This window comes from Myxocyprinus asiaticus, chromosome 25 (assembly GCF_019703515.2).
Source record: "Myxocyprinus asiaticus isolate MX2 ecotype Aquarium Trade chromosome 25, UBuf_Myxa_2, whole genome shotgun sequence".
Classification (NCBI taxonomy): Eukaryota; Metazoa; Chordata; class Actinopteri; order Cypriniformes; family Catostomidae; genus Myxocyprinus; species Myxocyprinus asiaticus.
In genome coordinates this window covers 29168053-29192112 of record NC_059368.1, presented here as the reverse complement: position 1 = coordinate 29192112, position 24060 = coordinate 29168053, and the positions used below count along the sequence as shown (strand labels likewise).

Genomic DNA, 24060 nt, shown 5'->3' with positions numbered 1-24060 from the left:
CGTTTCATTCATTTGAAATGAAATCATTCATTTGGACTGAAAGTGTGGGTTTCATATGTCTTTTAGTTTTTGGCCTTTTTATTTCAGTAACGAAAAGAAATTCAGGTTGATTCAATAGCCTAGCTTTTATAGGACATAACTTTTAAAAGTGTGGTTATACTTGCGGGCAAATTATAACACATTAATATTATTTTTACGCCTCTCACATAGTTGTGTATGGAAGAGAAAAATTGAAAGCGTTTGTTTGCATGACTGTTGTTATGAATAATTAAAGGTCATCCCTGACTATCCTGAAGGCTAAAATATTGTATTAATTGCATGTACAGTAAAAATCCTCCTCCCTTTAGATTGTGTCCACATGTAGGCTATTCAATATAAGCAAAGAAGTTAAATGTAACAAGAATATTTTCTTTCTTTTGTGTGCTTATTTGAATTATTCACCTTCAGTTTTGAAAAAATAAAAAGTAGCCTTGCTCGGATCGCGCGCTGTCGTCAAAGGACTATGGGCTTTACAGAACTCACTGTGTGGCGCATCAGGCATTCAGTACAACTGCTCCTTTACAAGGGGAGTAGGGAGGGCATTCACAACTCACGGTGTACCCCTCTTCACACTTGGGATCACCTGCGCATGCATTTGCGCGCACTGTCTCGCGCAAAAACTCACTGCGCGCGGACTGATCACCGGAAGGTCTGATCTCGCTTTTGGTATCCCACGTGCATCCATTCGATTGCGCGTGCCGCCGCGATGTGGATCCGGACTGCGGAGTGTTAACAAATGAACCGCGGATACATCACGGATCAAACGGAGGTATCCCTTCGTCTTCCCGAGGAGAGGAGAGGATGACGGCTTCTTTGATGGTAGGAGTGTGGGTGATTTTTGGAGATGTTGAGTAGGAGATATCAAAATATTTTTGGAACGCGCTTTGCATTGATGGAATTTTCCTAGTTATAAAATTAAATGTGTCCCAATGAGCAAGTGCATGTGGATAATTAACGCGCAATGGGGCAGTTAACTGGCGAGAGTTTGGTGCCGTGACACTGAAGCGAATGCAGTTGACCAAAGTGTCTGTCGTGGTTATGGCTCTTTTCTTGCATATTGTGCTCCAAGTTGACATTTTACATGTTTATACCCCATTCACTTGTTGATTGGTTGTCATCCACCCTCATAAGTGATGTGATATCGTTTTTTCTACAGACTGATCATGTTAGGGAATGAAAGAAACTGCAGGCTTGTGCATTTATTGGCTGAATGTTGCGCCTAATGCTCTAATGAAACTCGTTCCAAAAGCAAATAGCAATTCAAAATACTACAACAGATTTTTCCTTACCAAACTGGATTTATTTTTTTATTTTTTTATTTTTTTACTATGATCCTTTTTCCCCAGCCCTAACTCTCTTTCTGTCCCTATCTCTCCTGATTTAGACAGAACAGTGGTAGCTACAGTAGCAGTCTTTTGTGGCATTTGTGATTATATATATATATATATATATATATATATATATATATATATATATATATATGTATATATATCTTAATAGACAGTAGCTCTATGGCGTTATAATTCTGTTAAATGTCATGAACGCATGTATATCATGCGAGAGCGCATCTGTACCGGTTGCGTGAGCGCGAGTCTTATACATTTTGTGAGAGTGGGGACTTACTGTTTATATAAAGCTTTAAGGTTGTAGCCCAACATTTCAAAATTATATTTCATTGATGCTTATATGAGTAGCCTATGCCATAGACAGGTAGATTATTATAATCATGCATGTTTATGGCATCATATATTGACTGTTTCTTTGAGACCAAATGTAATAATGTAAAGATCAACAATGGAAAAACTATTTCTATGCATTTTAAATGTGTTATAAAACTAACAATATATGTTGGTAGATCACTTATCTAAATATTTGCCAGTTATTCCTCATTAAAGATCCCATGAAATTGCATGATGAGCATTTTCTTTCCTGTGTTGATGTATTTCCTATTGAAAAGTTGGGACAGCCAATTGGCTTTAATTAAGTCACAGTCATGAACCATGATTTGCTACTTGTTAGGTGGCATTAGAGGGAAGGGCTTTCTCAGAAAGTATTTAATTGGACAAGAATCTGTATAGTGCAAGATGAGTCATCAATATTTTTGGTCTGTTTTCCTTAAAGAGAAATTGCTTTTGGTCCATGTTTATTAGCTTTGAAGTCATCTATATGCTGGTGTACTTCTGAAAGTTGGGAATATATACCTTAAACAGATTAAGCTTCAAAGCTAATAAACATGGACTAAATAAACAAACTAAGAGCCAAGTGTAGAGTAAATCCTCAATACACAACAGTCTTCTATCATCTCATATTAAATTCAGGGAGATGTGAAGTGGAGTTTTCTCATCTTATTAGTAAGATGGAATGAGTACTGTTTGTGACAATCTGTTTGTGACAGTACAACACAAATGACAAAAGCACACTGGGTTTAGATACAGTGGGTTGACTGATGTGAATGCATGTCCTGTAGAGAGTGGGTTGAAATACATAAATATTGAGTTATGAACGCATATCAGATGGGACCGTGAAGACTTTGCCCAGATCAATCTGACTTATATAGCGTTGTATAACCTCCTTTATTAAATCAAAGATGGCTAGGCTGAGACCCCAGACTTTTCCCCTGTGAATAGTTTTGCACAGTATGTATGTGTTGGGAGGGTGGGTGGTTATGTATGCATAAAGAACTGCATTCATATGAAATATATTCATATGGGATATATATAACTCCGGTGTAATTGGGTTTTTTCGGTTTGTGGGAGAGTTAACTGCATAACTAATAACTAACTTTGCAATCATGAAAACACAGCAATTCAGACGATACCTTTTTTAAAGGTCAATATCAATATTATAATGTAATATTATAATGTTATTTTGTTAAACTACATCGAATCAATTGTGATTCAGGTGATAACTAAGGTTGATGTCAGAATAATATTCTAAAACATTGTTTTTAATGTGGACTGATGACAGCAGGCATGCTTCGGATCATTTGTGAATCACTCTTAGGGATTTAGAAGTCCTCAGGAGGACTTCTAAGCTGTCGTGGATTTAGGAGCTACTTTTAGCATTAAAATGCTTCATGAATTACTCTTAGATGAAAATTTTATGAGTCTTAAAATTAGGAGTGACACGCCCCTCGTTTTTAAGAGTTGCTCGTAAATTTCCACATTAGGAGCTACATTTAGCCTTAAGATGTTTTGTGAATATGGGCCCTGGTCTGAAAATGGCCAAATATAAGTGACTTGCCTCACCAGAATAAGCTTAAAGGGACACTATGGAGGATTTCTCACTTAATTTTTTGTTACAAATGAACTAAAATATATATATATTTTTTTGAATCATAACATAAAATTGTCATGCTCAAAACCACATTCTTGCCTTAACCAGAGTCAAAACAATAAGCCTGCAATAATGATTTTATATTCAGAACTGTCAGGTTCGGTTTGGTGAGTAATTTCCAGACTGATCGCACTGTAAATTCAACGACAGGAGGTCGAAAGTTCTGCCATTGAAATTATTCTGTGCTTACTGAAATTTGAAGCACTGCACCCAAAAGCGAGTTGTATTTTTAGTTGTAAATGATGTAATACAGTGAACAGGACTGCATATTTTATTAACCCTACACCCTAACTCAAACCCCAACCTTAAACCTAATCATCAATAAAGTAAAAATAAAAATTTTAGAGCAAAAATCAAATGACCAGAACCCATGTCTCAGAGTGTCACAGTTGTATCAGAGAAGGAAGAGGCCAGAGAACCAAGCCCAACAGGGAAGATGACCAGGGAGACAGGACAGATCCAGTGAGGGGCTAGGGACATACCAAGCAGATGAGGAGGTGGGCCCAGGGAACCAACAGGGACTAGGGAGTGGTTTGAGTGATTGGGCAGGGTCCAGCAGCCTGAGGAAGGGGACAGAGTCTGGCAGCCTGGGAGGGGACCTCAGGAAAGGGACAGGTTCTGGCGGCCAGGGATGTGGATCCAGGTAGGGGGCGGGGTCCGGAGTACTGGGAGGAGGGTTCAGGTAGGAGGTGTAGTCCGGCGGCCAGGGAGAAGGCCTGAGGAAGGAAATGAGGGTGGAGAGGAGGGTGGCAAGGACAGGAAGGACAGGAAGGACATGGGCAGACTGAGTGCCGGACGCTGGGAATGGGCAGAGCTAGCGCCGGACCCTGGGGGCTGGACGGACTGAGCGCTGGGAACTGTAGGAGATCAGGCAGGGCGGCAGCCACTTGGGACTGGACAGACTGGATGGCAGCCACTGGGAAGAGTAGGAGATCAGGCTGAGTGACAACCACTGTAGGCTGGACAGACTTGACCACAGGGACTTGGACATAAGGGTTGTGGAGGTGGAGCACAGATGGTGAAGTCCGTGGCAGCTGCTGGACAGGAATGAAGTTCTGTGACGGCTTCTCTGGCAAAGGGGAACATAAGAGGTGACCGCGGACAAAGGGCGAGGTAGGGCTGGCCGCTTGGGACTGGACAGCTGGAGCAGCGGCCGCTACGGTCTGTGCAGGCAGATCGGCAACTGCTGGGGAGTGATCAGGGGACAGGGGACTGGACAAACTGTGCAGAGGCCATGGTCGGGAGCGCTGGCAGCAACAGGGGAATGGCCTCCTTGGCCATGAATGTTGGCAGCAGCTGGGGAACAGCCTTGGCTGTGAGTGCTGGCAGCAACTGGGGAATGGCCTCATGGCCATGAGTGCTGGCAGCAACTGGGGATCAACCTCCATGGCCATGAGCGCTGGCAGCGACTGGGCAACGGCCTCCTCAGACAAGAGTGCTGGCAGTGACTAGGGAATGGCCTCTGTGGCCATGAGCGCTGGCAGCGACTGGGGAGAAGGGGCCCTTCTCCTACTCCTCTTCTTCTGGACAGTCAGAAGCATTGCTGTGGGAATGGCCGGCACCTCCTGGTGGACAGCTGTGGGCTCCTCCGCATTCAGGCGGTCAGCAGCTGGCTCCTCCACCTCCTGGCGATCAGCCGTGGGCTCCTCCACCTCCTGGCGGTCAGCCGTGGGCTCCTCCACCTCCTTGCAGTCAGCCGTGGGCTCCTCCACCTCCTGGCGGTCAACCGTGGGCTCCTCCACCTCCTGGTGGTCAACAGCGAGTTTCTCCGCCTTTCATGGCCAGCCTGATCATTTCCTGTCAGCGTCTCTCCCACTGGGTTGTTGATGCAATTGTATTGAGTTACAAGAGCGCGAATTTGCAATCGCTGCCAGCAATATGAGCCCACTACACTAGGGGTATGGCCGCTTCCTGGGCTTTATTTAGAGGGATTTCAGTTAAAGACATATGTGCAGCAGCAAGCTGGGCATCTTTGCACACATTTTTTAAATACTACAGGCTGCCTTTTATTATTTGGATGTTACGTCTGTCTCATACAGCATATCTACAATACGGGAGTTGTCTATATCCCTTACTGAGATACTGAACGAATGTTGAAAAGAGAACATTACGAAACTTTTGTATCCCCGGTTCTCTGAAGTGAGGTACCTCACCACCCTCCTTGCGGTGAAGAGATATGCTGAGAATAGCACAGCAGCGATCTGCAGTGGTCTATATGCAAGAGAGGCGGGACTCCCTGATCGCTACAGTGATTGGTCTGTTGTTCTGACAGACGTGGTCAATTGGTGCTTCCTCAAGGCAGCGGATGAAAAGCTAGCAAATCAACGGATGTACAAGCTCCTGTTGAATCGCTTACTTTAGGGATAAATGCTGGAATAAGTTTAAGTGTTACTTTTGATACACTGGAGGCAAAATGCATACATGAAGAATGTACTGACAAAGCATGGAGCTCACTCGCTTTGCTTTTGTGAGCTGCAACAGTAAAGCCATCTTAAGGGAAAAAAGCAAATGCACTCTAATTGTTCAAAAGGAGGCTGTGAAAGCGCATCTAAAATCACTGATAAATCCCAAGACAGAACCAGCGGTTTAGAAACCGGGTGTAAAAATCACACACCTCTCATGAACAACACATCGGTGGGTGCTGAACCATCGTTCCCAAGTCTAGCCTCACATGACACGCCGAAATACCTGCCAGGTAAACCTTTACAGTAGAAAAGGCTCTGGCCCTGTCTAACAAATCTTTAAGAAAACATGAAATGTCAGTCACTGTACATAGGAATGGAATGACTTGTCTACACGCACACCATTGTTCAAACACTCAAGGCCGCCCATGCACGTTGAATTATCTTGAGAAATTTAGGAGGTAACCCAGTGGCATTTAGATTCAACCTCTCATGGGCCAGGCCCAGAGAGCCATCCTGTAAGGGGAAGGGTGAAATATTTCCCCACATGCTTGAGAAAGGTGGTGTCTGCACAACGGGAGAGGCCAGGGGTGGTCGACCAGGAGTTGGATTATCTCTGGTGACCACAGTTTCCCCGGCCAATACGGTGCAATTAGTATCAGTAAATGCACGTATCCCCTCACCCTCTGTAATGTCGGCCTGATGAGGCTCAGCAGGGGAAATGTGTATACTACACTAACGCGTTTGGCCATGGGTGCACTAGAGCATCCACACCCACTGGTGCATTTTTGTCCCCCCAGCACATTTTCGTGCGATGCAAAGTGATCTACGGCAGCCCGGCCATATCTCTGCCACACCTGGTTCACCACCTGAGGGTGAAGTGCCCAGTTACCGTATATGGGATTTCCCCTGGACAACAGATCTGCATCCATGTTCATTATCCCCAGGACATGGGACACACATAATGACAGAAAGTGAGCGCTGCTCCACACAATCAACCTCTGCACCAGACTGTGAAGTTGGTGTGAATGAACACACCCTAGCTGGTTTTTTGTTCGCTACCACCATAGTGTTGTCTGTTCTGACTAAAACATGGTAGCCTTGGAGGAAACATACAAAGTGTCTCAGAGCTAAAAACACTGTTAATAGCTCCAGATAATTTCTGTGTTTCTCCATTAGGGACAGAGACCACACACCTCGCACTGTTCTGCCTTCGAAAACCGCGCCCCAGCCTGTGAGTCACATGTCCATCGTCACCACCTTTCTTAGAATAACCGTCCCTAACGGGGTCCCTTCCCTGAGAAAAGACTGGCGTGAACACTGTATCGCTGTCCAGAAATTAAATTCCCTCATTCGCAACAGCCCCAGGGGAATAACTGCTATGGTTGATGCCCTCAAATCCAGCAGCCTCAGAAACATCCTGAGAGCAACAGTTCTCCCTCTCTGAAAAAGGGAGATACAATTGTGAAATGACTCAATGCGTTTCTCTGACAGGAATGCACAGAACAGAACTGAGTTCGACCTGAGGCCCAGATAGTTTATTTCTTGGGCAGGACTAATTTTTGAACCTGTACTTTCTGAAATGTTTGTTTTGTGTCCACAAATCCAGAATGGGTTGGAGACCTCCCCCTCTCTTGAGGATTACAAAGTAATGGGAATAAAACCCCTGCTGGCTTTCGTGTGGCGGAATCACCCTTATAACTCTTTTGCTCAAAAGAGAGGATATTTCCTCTAATATCTGAGTTGATTCCACTGTGCTGCTGACATAACCACCCCAATGAAACTTGTTGGTTTCACAGTGAACTGAAATCTGTTACCCTTCTCCACGGTGGACAGGACCCACGGAGACACTGTGCATGTGTGCCAGCTCTCCACCCACACAGCGAGCTAAATGTTTCAGGGGGCACTGGGGAAACTTGTGCCACCACTCTGCTCACACTGGGGGGTGGATTTTCTAAACTGACCACTGAACCAACCGAACTGGGACCATTTTGATGAAACAACATCCTCCTTCATTTCCCCAAGGGAGGAAGAGAAGTTTTGATTTCTGGGGGGGGTGCAGAAAACCCTAGGTGCTTTTCTCTGTCCCCCTGTGGTGAACGGTCGGGGGGTTGGCCATCTCCAGATCCTCCAAATCCTGTACATCCAGCCATGCAAATCCCTTAATGGACACACGGTGGGAGAATGATTTGTCCCAGTGTCTTTTCATATCGTCGATACAGGCCGGGACCGCCGGAATGGACTTTCTGACCGGCGCAAGGCGCAACTAACTTAACCCAACTGCTGGGATGGCCAGTCTATCAAAAGTGTTGCAGCAGCTCTATGGCAAACTTCTATAAGTTCCAAATTGACTAGGGTGGGGGAGGGTGTTTCTAATAGTGTCAGAAAAGCAAATGTGAGATGGTGAACACAATTGCTGAAGCAATCATGTCATTTTATAAGAAGGAAAGGGGTGACTGGAGGCTTTGGGGCACAAAAACCCACAACTGTCATTTATAACCGACTTCATGACAAAATGTGCCCAAAGTTGCTTATTATATGCTGACATTGCAACACCATTTAGAGGCATTCTCTGATTTATCACTGTGTATAGATGTCTGAATTTTTTGGGATTATTGGAGTATACCCTTGAATTGAGTTTTACAAAGAGTTCTGTCGCATGTGTCAGTTTGAGCTGCGAACATTCGTCAGCTTAACACAATTGTCAGTATAAGCTGTCAGCATTGTCAGTAACTGTCCTGATTATTCCTTAGTTTGCATCAGTCTTTTAAAATCTGATGAGAATGAGAAAACGGCTTTCACAAGCACACGTTCCGTGTGTGTGTGTGTGGTGTTGCTTTTTGTTTTTTAATAGGAAAGAGGGAACTTATAGATACCTAAGGCAGTACTTTTAAATAATCTTATACTACAGCTGTGGAGTAAAGATATTTCATAGTTTAGTTAATTTGTTCACTTGGTTATTACATTTGACACAGGGGTTTAATGCAAACCTTACCACCCATTGGCAGTGTGAATAGCTGGTGTAAGTAATAACATTTTCTCTGCAATGAAAATACCAAGTGTGTGTGTGTGTGTGTGTGTGTCCAGGTATTCCCTACATTGTGTGGACCAAATGTCCCCACAAGTATAGTAAAACCTGACATTTTTGACGTTGTGGGGACAATCAGTTGGTCCTCATGAGGAAAACAGCTTAAAATCATACTAAATGACGCTTTTTGAAAATGTAAAAATGTAGAAAATGTTCTGTGTGGATTAGGTTTAGGGGTAGGGTTAGGGAATAGGATATAAAGTTTGTACAGTATAAAAGCCACTATGTCTATGGAGAGTCCTCATAAAACATGAAAACCCAACGTGTGTGTGTGTGTGTGTGCGTGCGTGAAGTTGGAAGAATAAGACAATTTAAAAAATGTCCAGTCCTGGAAAGAAAGGCTAGATATTGCTCCTGTGTAGAGCTTGTGTAGAGTAAAACTTGCTCACACAGGCCACAATTGTTTCGATTTGTGAGAAAATCGCTCTTTTGTAATAGTTCTTTTCAATGAATCAGTCAAACAAGTTTAAAGATAAATCTAAATGATTCATCACCTGAAGGCTAATTTTTATTCCATAGCTTTTAATACTCTCTGTGGTTATACAGCATTTCAAACTTCAAAGTCATGGTCATTTCTCTTCTAATAATTTTTTTTTTGCTTTTTTTGCCTTTTTTTTTTTTTTTTTTTTCCCAGGTTAAGTGTTGTTCTATTTTAAATCATATCTATTTTTTCTTGCTTTTTTTAATTGTACAGCACTTCTGGTTTTATATATATATATATATATATATATCTTTTTTTTTTTTTTCATATATATTTTTTATCCAGTAATCATAATTGACTGGAAAGGTCATGTAAATCAATTGGTTAAACCCTAAAGAAAGATGTCATCATGCCAACAGGGCATTATAAGAGTGAGTGTCATGAAATATGTAATGCTTAATGAGACATTCGTAGTCCCATCACACAGCAAGTGTGTACTCTTTCATATATCCTTAGTAATGAGGAATTAATTTGGTGTGCGTATATAAGCAGAATATGATTCACAAAGTAGTTTACTTTTGTGAAATTAGTTTATCTGTATCTCAATACAATTATGTCTCTATAAAGAGAGAGTGGCTGAAAAATATTAGGTGATACAAAAACTACATTGGTAAAACTGGATCTTTGTTCCTTTCTGCAGTTTATACGTAGTTCTTTGAATTGTGGGTCTTATGGAAGACCTGTCAGTTTGCTTATATATAAAACATAAAACCTTTTTGTCATAGAATGGATTTTCAAAAAAGAATGTGGAGTAGGTCTGAGATTATCACTTTCCATAGAGGCAAATGCACAACAGTTTGAATGTGCTGACTCAGCCTTTTGCTCACATACCCTGAGTCCACAGCTGATCAGTATGCTGTGTGTGTGTGTGTGTGTGTGCATGCGTGTGCATACATGTGCATGTGTGTGAGCGAAAAAGGCAAGGATGAAAGGAAAAAAGAGAGATATGTTTTTACACAGATGTGATTCAAAATATCCTGGTAATCCAGCCAATGAAAGTTAAAGACTGAATACAACTTTGTTTGTTTGTTTTTTAAAAGCAAATGACTGTACTCAACGTTATGCACTACCAGTAAATCTTGCATGCTGCTCAAAGGCACTACAGGACACACACACACACATTTCTATACAATTTCAGAGAAAAGATTTATTATGTACACCGGATTCATTGAAAAGGAGATTACTGAGAATGATGGAGCTAGAATGCCAAAATGCTTTCTGAAATGATGTACAAGTCATCCGTCTAGACTAGAGCTATCACCCTAGATCTGATGTCCAACAGGTTAAGCATTTGGTGATTTATTTTTCAACATAGCATTCATAATCCTTCATTCCTACAGTATATTTGTGGTGTGTCTCTGTTTTTTAAATAGATCATGTTAAGCTTCGTTGTACTATTTGAGTACAATATGTGTAATGATTAAGAGGCACTAATAATTGCAATACCATTGACTTCATTTCATTATGAAGTATTTACTGTTCTGCTGGGGTGAGGTTTTTATCCACATTAAAAACTTGGAGTGGTCAACAGTTAGCTTTATTTGTTATGGTTTGATTTGCTTGAATGCATAGAAAGTTATGGCAATCGTTATAACATCTCACCATATTTTTTGTTATACTTTGTGCTAAGAAAAAAAATTATATGTAAAAACATATACATATATTGATACATGATTTTTTTTCTCCCAAAACAGTTATGTGAGCTTCCCAATACCAATATAAGTGTAAACATGATGAAGATTGTTGCGAAACTTGACAAATTCTGCATTTTCCCAGAAATGCATAAAGCCTTTTAGAAAATAACTACATAAACAGTAAAAGCATGATAATTTATTTTAAAGTAAAATAAACAAAAAATAAAGATTAGAAGAGTTGTTGAAAATGGTCGATTTTGGCAGTGTTTTGAATTTCGGTAAGCACAGACCGATTTTTAGCTAAAGAAAAGTCAACCTACTGTGTTTTCAATATTTTTTCGAACAAAGTACAATTGTTTTTCAGTTCATTGAGATGTATGAAAAAGAAGAATGCCACAGAGGCAGCCTTGGAAAGACCCAAATTTGGTTTGCAAAAAGTATGTATTTTATTCATTTAACTTTTCCCCCCTCTCCTCCTTTATCATTATGCTGATGTCTGCTCAGCTTAGTTGAGATGTTTGTCATATTATTTTGGTGCCTTGTTGGTTGTATTATTTGAATTTTTGCAATAAAAAAGTCAACATAATGTTTCCAATTTCACTGTGAGATAAGTCTGCTACAACAACAATGACCTTTATCTACTTTCACAAACACACACACACACACACACACACGCACACAAAAAAAAAACAAATAAAAGGGTGGATTACCAGTTCATTAACACTTAATTTTCCCCTGTTCCTCACACATTGCTATCTTCTGACATTAAAGCACTTTTACTGTAGTGCATGACTTGTAAGGTGACACATTTTTAGTTTGCATCAGGAACTAAAAATATATGTTTTTCATCATTCTGAGCAGAAACCAGATTTTTTTCGTTCTGTGTCCGGCGTTCCACAGACTCTTTTCCAAATGGTAACTGGTTAGAACCAAAAAAACAAAAACAACAACAAAAAAAATATTAATAAAGTTCTTTTTAATTTTTACTTTTTTTAAATTGCAGTACTCTGTACTAAGGATGTGTGATATACCATTTGCAGTGTTGCCAGATCTCACTAACATAAGGGCCTCACCCAAAATAAGCCAGAATAAAAGAATTTCCCCCCATGTGAGGGAGTTATTATCATAGAAATTATAAAAAGCATAGTATTCAGTAGCCTACAGTGCTGTGAAAAAGTATTTGCCCCCATCCTGATTTCTTCTGTTTTTGTGTGTATCTCAAACTAAATTGTTTTAAAAAATTCTAACAAAATCTAACATAAAACAAAGGCAATCTTAGTAAACACAAAATACAGTTTTTAAATGATCATGTTATTTATTGTAGCAAAAAAGTTATCCAATACCAACTAGGCCTGTGTGAAAAAGTATTTGCCCTTAGTTACTAAATCCCAAAATCTATGAAACTGCATTCATTATGAGGTTCAGCTGGAATAGACACACCGAGGCCTGATTACTGCCAGCCCTGTTCAATAAAATCAGCACCTAAATAGACCTTTTTCAGCAGTATGAAGTTGTCTAAAAGGTCTCACCGAGTAGCACACTATGCCAAGGTCGAAAGAAATTCCAGAAATTATGATGAAAAGGTGATTGAATTACATCAGTCTGGGAAGGGTTACAAAGCTATTTCAAAGGCTCTGGGACTCCAAAGAACCACAGTGAGAGCCATTATCTCCAAATGGCGAACACTGGGCACAGTAGTGAACCTTCCCAGAAGTGACCGATCTTCCAAAATTCCTTCAAAAGCACAGCGATGACTAATCCAGGAAGTCACAAAAAAAAAAAAGCCAGGGGCAACATCCAAGGAACTACAGGCCTCTCTCGCATCGATAAAAAATGCCATCCATGAGTGACGAGGCGAAAACCACTGCTAACCCAGAAGAACATCAAGGCTCGTCTGAATTTTGCCAATTCACACCTTGATGATCCTTTTGGGAGAATGTTCTGTGGACTGATGAGTCGAAAGTGGAACTGTTTGGAAGACAGGAGTCCCGTTACATCTGGCGTAAATCAAACACAGAATTCCACAAAAAGAACATCATACCTACGGTCAAGCATGGTGGTTGTAGTGTGATGGCGTGGGGATGCTTTGCTGCTTCAGGGCCAGGGCGACTTGGAGTAAAGGGAAACATGAATTCTGCTCTCTACCAGAAAATCGCGAAGGAGAACGTCCGGTAATCAGTCCGTGAGTTGAAGCTCAAGCGCAACTGGATTATGCAGCAAGACAATGATCCAAAGCATAGGAGTAAGTCCACCTCTGAATGGCTCAAAAGAAGCAAAATTAAAGTTTTGGAGTGGCCTAGTCAAAGTCCTAACTTAAACCTGATTAAGATGCTGTGGCAGGACCTTAAACGGGCAGTTCATGCTAGAAAATCCTCCAATGTGGCTGGACTAAAGCAGTTCTGCAAAGAAGAGTGGGCCAAAATTCCACCACAGCGTTGTGAAAGACTGATCGGAAGCATTTGGTTGCAGTTGTTGCTGCTAAATGTGGTACAACCAGCTATTTTGTTTAAGGGGGAAGTTGGTTTTTCACATGGATGATATAGGTGTTGGATAACTTTTTGCTTCAATAAAAAATGTATACTGGCGGCCAAAAGTTTGGAATAATGTACAGATTTTGATCTTATGGAAAGATATTGGTACTTTTATTCACCAAAGTGGCATTCAGCTAAACACAATGTATAGTGTAATACATTGTATATGTCCATATACAATGTATTCTTAAACTACTTCAAAGAGTTCTCATCAAAAAATCCTCCACGTGCAGCAATGACAGCTTTGCAGATCCTTGGCATTCTAGCTGTCAGTTTGTCCAGATACTCAGGTGACATTTCACCCCACGCTTCCTGTAGCACTTGCCATTGATGTGGCTGTCTTGTTGGGCACTTCTCACGCACCTTACAGTCTAGCTGATCCCACAAAAGCTCAAACTGGTTAAGATCCATAACACTCTTTTCCAGTTATCTGTTGTCAAATGTCTGTGTTTCTTTGCCCACTCTAACCTTTTCTTTTTGTTTTTCTGTTTCAAAAGTGGCTTTTTCTTTACAATTCTTCCCGTAAGGCCTGCACCCCTGAGACTTCTCTTTACTGTTGTACATGAAACTGGTGTTGAGCGGGTAGAATTCAATGATGCTGTCAGCTGAGGACATGTGAGGCGTCTATTTCTCAAACTAGAGACTCTGATGTACTTATCCTCTTGTTTAGTTGTACATCTGGCCTTCCACATCTCTTTCTGTCCTTGTTAGAGCCAGTTGTCCTTTGTCTTTGAAGACTGTAGTGTACACCTTTGTATGAAATCTTCAGTTTTTTGGCAATTTCAAGCATTGTATAGCCTTCATTCCTCAAAACAATGATTGACTGACAAGTTTCTAGAGAAAGCTGTTTCTTTTTGCCATTTTTAATAAAACCTAATATTGACCTTAAGACATGCCAGTCTATTGTATACTGTGGCAACTCTAAAACAAACACAATGTTAAGCTTCATTTAATGAACCAAATAGCTTTCAGCAGTGTTTGATATAATGGCAAGTGATTTTCTAGTACCAAATTAGCAAGTTAGCATGATTACTCAAGGATAAGGTGTTGGAGTGATGGCTGCTGTCTAGATTTGATCACAAATGACTTTTTTCAAATAGTGATGGTGCTGTTTTTCACATCAGTAATGTCCTGACTATACTTTGTGGTCAGTTGAATGCCGCTTTGGTGAATTAAAGTACCAATTTCCTTCCGAAACAGCAAAATCTCTACATTATTCCAAACTTTTGGCCGCCAGTGTATATATATTTGAAAATTGTATTTTGTGTTTACTCAGGTTGACTTTGTTTTATGTTATATCTCGTTTGAAGATCAAAACAATTTAGTATGAAAAATACACAAAAACAGAAGAAATCAGGATGGGGGCAAATACTTCTTTACAGCACTGTATATAAAACAATGCATTTTCTTTCAAATATTTCCTTAAAAAAAAAAAAATATGTCAAATATACATCTGGTCATTTAAAATCAATTAATGAGCCATATGAAAACAAACATTATCACAAAGTAAGGCCTAAATAAAAAATTAACTCTATGGATCATTTTATTTCAATTAAAGACCTGCTTCCCAGTCAAAATCCATCAGCATCAAATCTGTATCATTATGCATTAAATCATTAAATCTAATAAACATTCACTGAAAACTTGGAAACACTGGTATATGTACTTTTTACATCTAATATTTATTTTTATTTTTTTGTATCTGTATTAACTGCATGTACAGTATATGTAGCAATTATATATACTGACACTACATTGAGAGGTGTGTGTGTGTGTGTGTGTGTGTGTGTTGCAGATGCAAGAACTGGATAACAGCACCTTCCAGTCCAGCATCCCAGTGGCTGCTGACATCACAGTGGGTGTGGTTTACTCCCTGTTTGGTAAGAGAGTAAATTAATTTATTTATTCATCTGGTGTCTGTGAGTTCGCATCAAGCTTGTTTTATGGACCGTAACAGAATTACACATTTTCCTTCCTTCAGTGCAGAGCTTCCATTTAATCCAAATACATGCCTACCATTGAGAGCAATAGCAGACTGTAAAGGCAATTACATGTTTATGGTGGTACAGTTGAGAGTGTTAGTATCCTGTTCTGATCTTAACATGAGTGAATGAAAAAGTACACGGGTTTACAGAGCATTTTTTTTTTTAAATTATGTTTCATGGTTTTAAATGGTGTGAAGATATGTGCAAATGTATGTGCATGCATGCAGATAAGTGAGACAGATTTGGTTTCTGATTTGTCAGAGCCTGCCAGTACTAACTGAGTTTCCACAAAGAATGAATTGTGCCCAGCTGTTAGCGTCATTTATTTGCATGTGCTATATGCGTTGTTTTAGTGCCTGATTTATTAAATGAATTATGCAAATCCGTTAACATCCCAACCAAGCCTGCAAAATTGCCAGTGTGCAATCTGATTGCAAATGTGATAATACAAAAGTATAAATGGACACAATGCATATGTGTGTATATGTAGGGGGAAAAGAAACCAAAAGATTATGTGATGATAAAAATAATCTCCATTGGGCTCAAGCGGGTAATTCATTTCAGAAAATAAACAGACAATATCCTAATAAAAGATTCCTGATAAATGTTGCATATAAAATTGTCTAACTTCATGTTTTTTATTTTTCTTAGCCATTTTTTTTAGTATTCCCACTGACCAAAAAAGTATTTAATTCACGTGCATGTTCATTATTATTAGGGATGTCCCGATACCGATACTTAGTACTTTTCTTGTTACCTGTGTCACCTCACACAAAATAAAAAAATTCTGTTTTCATAAATACCAGAAAATGCACTCAAATGTCCCTCTTAAACAAACTTTAATTTGTCATTATTTTACATGGGCGGTAATAGTGCCACATTAATTGTAGTAGACAAATAGTGCTGATCTTTGTGAATCCAGCACATTCTATAATAAGCCTAATTTATGTACATGGAAAGGAGGTGTGTTTGTGCTGACAAGAATACTTAATTTAAATATGTATGGCAGAACAAACGCACATTGTGCCTCTTAACCTTGATTGTGGGTGGTATGTGAATAACACATAGGGTTTTAGCTGAAAAAGGCTACCATTCGCTAAAGTGAATTTGCCCCTGTGTGTGCTGCTTAATGTACTTTGTGTATGATTTGTGTGTGTGAGCTTACCCTGGCATGCACAAACGTCCTTTCTCTATGTGATTGAGGGGTTGAAGTGATGGTAACACCCATTTCTATGCACAAAGCTTGTGCATGTGCAAGTGTGCATTTTCCATGCTCAGAGTGGTTTTGATGTGCTGCCTTCAGTTTTCCTTAATAAGCACAAGTGTTATAATCTTTACTTAAAATGCACTGTGGATCGCTACAGGGTTCATTGATTATTAATGTGAAACAAAATGTCTGTGGAGCACTACAGAACATCTTACAACCCTCCTAGGTCTAATTTATTTATTTATTTATTTATTTATTTATTTATGTGCTTCCATAGCTCATTGCTGCTTGATTAATTAAATTATTTAAATTAAATAATTAGACATTGGTTGATTAAAGTGTTCACTTTCAGCATCATAATTACTGATGTATTCCATGCAGAAACAATGGAGTTGGGTTGAGTGCCAGCACAATAACGTGCCAAATGCCAATTGCCTTTTTTTTACTTCAACATAAAGAGTGTTGACCTTCTACCTGATCTCTCTCTTTCATTCACTGTTGTTCTCTTTTTCTTTTCCTATTGTCCATTGTCTCTTTCTGGATTGTGAATTTGGCAATATGTCAGCCACATTATGTACTTTAATAGGATAAAACCATTCTTGATGTCTGGCTAGCAGATTATAGAATAGAAAAAACAATGAATGACATTTCAGCTCAGTTTTCAGTAAAATGTGCTCCTAAAGTGATAAATGGATGTTATTCTTAAGTGGGCTGCAATGAAGTGTGATATTGCTAAGCATTTGTATCTGACATTTTTCTTTTAAAAAATGTTAAATTATGCGAATCAATATCAAGGCACTTATCGCAGTCAATAAAAAAACAGAGAAGCCACGTTTGGTAGCAGTTATAAATGACAACATTCAGTAAGAAATTGTTCCTAATACAGTATCTTAACAACATACTCACTTTTTCACACATACACTCTTAAAATGGAATACATAGACTATCAATTAATTGCCGACAAAAGCCTTCGTCAGCCAACTAACAAAGGACAATGCATCTATGTGAACTTCTGCAGTTAATCCAAGATGAACTTCAAAGACATTAGTCATTAATCTTACAGTTCATACAAAATCTTTGTTTAAACACTGACCCTGAACACTTACTTAGTTTAATCATTTTAAACCATGACTTGCACTGGACATAAATTACTAATATTGGCATTATATTCATGATGTTAGCCAGTGGGGAACTGGCCCCCACAGTGAGCCTGGTTTCTCCCAAGGTTATTTTTCTCCATTAACCAACATCTTATGGAGTTTTGTGTTCCTTGCCACAGTAGCCTTCGGCTTGCTCACTGGGGTTCTAAATGCAATTATTATTTAATTATTTTTATACACAATTTACAAACATATTTAATCAAACTACACAATGATGACTCAAAGACTTTATAGATATTTCAGATTCATTTTCTGTTAATGCATGATTTTTTGTAAAAAAACAATGCTTTTTGTGAAAAGCGATATACACATAAAAATGACTTGACTTTGATACTGTGAACTCTAGCTATTATTGCCTCTACTATAACTAGAGCTATACATAAATGCCACAATATATGATATGATCAGATCATTATTTATGTCTGAGATTAAAACCTCATATGAACTTGGGATACTTTAGTAATGACAATACTCTTACCAAAGTTACATGCATTAAAGCTTAACCTAGTTTATCACTGTAGGGAGGTAAACCAAGGTCACAGGCTTCATCTGTGTGCACCGTGCCTTCCTAAAGAAGGGATTGAGAGCATTTTGAGGCTCAGGCACTATGAGTTTAAGTTTAATGAGATTTCCTGGTAATATACTGCACAAGATTCATATTCTAGAAGGAGATCCAAGTGCCATTTTTTTTTCTTTTTTTTTTTCCGTCAGATTGCTTAATAGAGCTTAAAATACATTGATGATAGTCCCTTATAATGTAGTCTCACCAGCTGAGGCAGGTAATAACTGTGCGTTTTATTCACTTTCACACTCATTATGACTACAACAGCTGATTATGACTTTATAAACATTTTCACACTGTTACTTACACACTGCTATGTTATGCTATTGAAACACTTTTACTATAACGCATCATCTGAAAAACACTACATTTTAACAGGTGGTATTACAGACTCACCTTAATCTAACATGACTAGCACAGGAGCTCATCTCATAGAGTGTTGGACATTGCTTGGAAGTCTGCAGTTCAAGCCCAGCCAAACACGCAATGCTTTTGGTGCCCCCCGCTGGACATTTCACTAGGAAATTGCAGCGAAACAATTAAAAGGCACTTAATTGCATTTTGCATTTTGCAGAAATTTTGCCACGGTCACAATATGTTCATGAGCAAAGTTCATGTGTGTAGCAAAGTTTAACATATATTATTGAGAATTGAATAATTACCATATGATGTAAAATTATAATTTTTTGTTAAAATAAAAAGGATTCATAGAGTCTGCTAATTTCTCAGGAAATAACTATTTGCTTACCTACATGCATTCAACAATTTTTTTATTTTTATTATTATTATTATTATTATTATTATTATGAATGTCATATATTTGATTTTCACTGCACAATCGTTTCTAGCAACATATCTTGAACATGCCATGTGATTATTCTACCAAGCTGGTTCAGGCATAATTAACTTACTTGTTGGGATGTAGCATGCAGACTTCCTACCCATGATCCATGCATCTCGTGTGTTTCAATAAAAGCAAGAAAATCTTACCTTTTGTACAATGAGTTAAGATGGCCAATGTCACTAATTTGCATTTGATTAGTGACAGAATAAGTGCTGAATCTTAAATATTTCTTATTCATTTTAATGTCAGAATTTGTGTGTAAAATGCTTTGTGTTCATTTCCATGTATTAATGGAAAAAATAAATCCCAGTTTTTCAATGTGGTCTCAGATTGTTATAGTATACTGTATTCATACCAGATTTTCTGTGTTGTAGGTGTTTGTTCACTCTGTGGCAACAGTTTGCTGCTTTATGTGTCCTACAAGAAGAAGCACCTCTTAAAACCAGCAGAGGTCTTCATTATTAACCTGGCAATCAGTGACCTGGGCATGACCCTCAGCCTCTACCCCCTTGCCGTCACCTCTAGCCTCGCTCACAGGTACTACAAAGAGAAAACATAAATCAAAAGGAAGTAATAAAAAGACAGGAAAAGAGTAAATATGTTCTTTGAGGACAGTTGAGTGGTTACATGGGGATCCAAAGTCCTCTGCTTACTGAATTCAATGAAGAACTTGTTGACTGTTGATGAAGTATGAAGTAAAATTTCCTAGAAATACTACAGTATATCTGCCATGTTGGCATTGTCCTTTGACCCATGTTCTTTGCCTATAATGTTCTAACAACTAATTACTTGGGTGTTGTTAAACAAGTATGACTCACGAGGAGCCACTTTCTTGGTGCCAACAGTATATAGCAGTTACATTTGAAGAAAAAAAAAATCCTTATGGCACACTTATGATTCTGAAGTGTCTCCACACTTCAGAATCAAAGCAGATGCAGATCAGTATTGATCGCCTACTGTATATAATGAATATTGAGTTTTCATATATACACTCATTTGAGTGACAGGCCAAATCCAATTGCTCGTTCACAGAGCAACTGTGTATCACAGCTAGAACACATCTCACACATAAATCCAGACCACTGCCATCAAGATTAAACTGTCCTTTGCCCCATACTGTGGTTAAGAATGACAATTACAAGCACTTATCTTCAAGTGACTTCACACTGCATCTGAATTCCCATTAGTCAGACTTCTTTCTTTCTTTTTCTTTCTTTCTTTCTTTCTTTCTTTCTTTCCAGACAAAAAAAAAAAAAAAAAAAAAAACATTTTGAAGTTCCACAAAGAGCTTTATTCTCTATTTCTTTAGAAAACCATCTGTACTGGTGTTTAAAGAACCTAGACATCACTATGCTGATCTGAAGAAAGAATGTAACATCAAGAACTGTATTGGTTTTTAATCTTCCAAGAACCATATAGCCACCTCAAGAACCGTGAGAGAAAACTGGTTCTTGTTAAGAAGAGGGTTCCTTGCTTTACCTAACACTGTGTCTACACTGGACACACTTGCACGTCTCGATGCTTCAAAACAAGATCACTGCCATTACAGCTGTCTACACTGCAAGCACCAGTGAAGCTCCTTCAGTGGACGGACACCCTGTTCTCTTTTTGATGTCACATTCTTTTCCTATCCGTCTAAAATTAAATTACTTTATTTACTGAAACCGCATCATATGCGTGAAAAGGGCTGGAGTATGTTCCTGCACTGGACATATCTATGGCGTTCCCATTCCCCCAATAAATGCACAGAGTGGCCAGGGGACCTTAGTGATCAGCTTGCTTTGTATGTTGCTTCCAGTGTACACACTGTGCAAGATGCTGCAAAGAACCTATGAAGCTTTATTTTGAACAGTGCTGTTTGTGTTTGCAGGTGGCTGTATGGAAGGACAGTGTGTGTAATCTATGCCTTCTGTGGTGTTTTATTCGGGATCTGCTCACTGACCACTCTCACTATACTCAGCATTGTTTGTTGTCTAAAAGTCTGCTATCCACTTCACGGTATACACACACACATACACATTGGGCCTCATTTATTATCCATGCCGTACCCATGTATATGTGCGTTAAATCTGTGAGCAAACGTTTTTAAAAAGAATGAATTAAAACCAACTAACATATACAGTGCGGAAAGCCCTTGTATAGAGATGCATTATAAAAACATGTTTAATAACCAGTAACCTAAAAAATTTGCTTGTATAACATCTAAATGAACTGATTCAACTTAAAAATATTATTTAACATGACTAAATAAACTTAAGTAAAAACACTTGTACTCAGTTATTAGGTAGTGATACCAATTACATTTGCAGCCATTAACTATGAAAATGTGTATGCATGTGTGTATTTAGGTAAAAGTTTCAGCTATGAACATGGTCGTGTGCTAATAGCATGCGCGTGGGCCTATGCTCTCGTGTTCGCATGCTCCCCCCTCGCTCACTGGGGGGAATATGGTCCCGAACCCTATGGCACGGCCTGCTGTATCGACTGGGCCTGGTCCAATCATGACTCCATTGCCCGCTCCTACATAACTGTGCTCTTCATCGCCTGCTACCTGCTGCCCTGTGGCATTATCATCGTCTCCTACACACGCATACTGCTCACAGTCCGAGAGTCCCGCAGAGCAGTAGAGCAACACATCTCAGCACAGACACGCATGGGCAACATCCAGACCATCATAGTGAAGGTGAGAAATGCACAGATGTATACTATCAGTCATGGTCTTAAAACCCTTTTCATATAAAGGCTTATGCTAAAAGACTACATGAAATCAAAATTAGAGTTCCATGTCTATTAGCTTTGAGGTACATATCTTTATGCTAGTGTACTCCTACACATTCATTTTCAGCAGACAGACATATTTAAAATGAACAGCCTTCCTCAAACAGAGAAAACAGACAAAAATATTGATGACTCATCTTGTACAACAAGTTTTGTCCAATCAAATGCTCTTTATGAAAAACTATATAAATGAATGAGTTAGACCGGATGGTGAAGGAACAGCCAAAGTGTTCAGAATACATGGAAACTCCTTCAATACTGTTCAACCTTTTATCTGTAGAGAACCTGAAATGTGGGCCCCACCCCTTTTTTTATTTTTAAAGAAATGTAATAACTCTCTTGCATTTCTTTTGGGATTTTATGGTATTTTATACCTTATACTGTGTTTTCTGCATTGAGGATTTGTTATAGTCTCACCCCTTCATTTCTGTGTGTGTTCTGCATTGTGGCTGATTGATTTTTATTTGACAAAATTCAAAAAAATAAATAAAAAATTGCTCTGTTATTGTCTCACCCATTCATTTCTTCGTGTGTGTGTGTGTTCTGCATTGAGGCTGATTGATAAAAACCACCTAGACTACCAATTGTTTTGTATTCTGGTGGCAAGTTTAAGAAAAGTCACCAAGCCTTGTACCGCTCAGATTAAGGAAACCCTTTAAAAAAACAATATATATATATATATATATATATATATATAATAATAATAATAATAATAATAATAATAATAATAATAATTCGGGTAAAAAATGACCCAAACAGTGATTACGGGTTAAAAAGCATCTCAGGTGGTGCCTCACAAAGTTGGTTGAGAGATTGCTTCGAGTGTTCAGAACTGAAATCTTGACAAAAGGATAGGTACTTTAAAGAAGCTAAAATATGATCCATACTTTCATTTGTGTTGTTTCATAATTTTGATTACTTAACACTTATTCTAAAATGTGGAAAACAGTAATAATAAAGACTGAGGAGATTTGTCCAAACGTTTGACTACTACATGCACATAAAGTTTCTATAAATAGTGCTTCTTTCTTTGTCACACTTCTTTCTTGCATCCTCTTTCTCCCTCTTTCCCTAGCTCAGTGTGGCGGTGTGTATAGGCTTCTTCACTGCATGGAGTCCATATGCACTGGTGTCTATGTGGGCGGCATTTGGCCATTTCGAGGACATCTCACCCCTGGCCTTTGCTGTACCTGCCCTGTTTGCCAAATCCTCCACCCTTTATAACCCCCTCATTTACCTCTTACTTAAACCCAATTTCCGCCACCTCCTCTGCAAGGACATGCACTCCCTGCATGGGGTTTGCATGCACCACTGCCTGTGCAAATGCTTTTCATGCTGCAGTCTGCGGCCCCTGTGGCGACAAAGCCAGCCCATCTCTGAGTCTTTGGGGGGACCCGTAGGCCCATGTCACTGCCCTTGTGAGAGGTGCAATGACCTGTTCGAGCAGTTTAAGCACTACCCACGCCACTGTCTGGTCAACGTAAACACTGTGCAGTTGTCTCTTCAGGACAGCACTGAGCAGGAATTGGAGCCTGAGCTAGAACGAGGACCCAGAGTGGTTAAAGAGCAGAGACCAAAGAGCCTATCAATGGAAGGGAAAAAGTCTGTGCGAGTGATCGTTAGGGGGCAGAAATGCTCAGAGATTGACAGTCTGGAGATCACCTTGGAAACGGTGCCTGCACACAGCAAAGCTGCCAAAAACGCCAAACCATAAGAACTGGGCATATGCATGGGTATGTGTTTAAACAGTATGTGTGTGTTTAAGTGCATTTGTATGCACATAATAAGTAACATTACATATGCCTCAACTAAGAAAAAATATTTGTGTGTGTGTACTGTATGTTGATGTGTCTGTAAAAGATTTCACTGATTGTTTTTTAATGTTATGTTTTTGTAAAACAGAGGTTTCATATGGACAACTAAAACAATATTTTGGGTTATTTTAGTTTTTTTTATCACAAAGAATTTTTAAACAAATCAGTGTGTCATGCATGTCCTTGAATTTGTCTTGCT

At 39.2% G+C, this 24060-nt stretch overlaps 1 protein-coding gene across 1 annotated transcript; it reads left to right on the top strand.

Annotated features, from left to right (window-relative positions):
- The first annotated feature begins 719 nt into the window (after positions 1-719).
- Positions 720-23761, top strand: LOC127416438 (opsin-5-like). Its single transcript, XM_051655803.1, has 6 exons — positions 720-858; positions 15307-15391; positions 19644-19806; positions 21140-21267; positions 21618-21952; positions 23123-23761. Exons 1-6 carry the CDS (start codon positions 841-843, stop codon positions 23759-23761), a joined length of 1368 nt encoding a protein of 455 aa, XP_051511763.1. The 5' UTR covers positions 720-840.
- Positions 23762-24060: the final 299 nt, after the last annotated feature.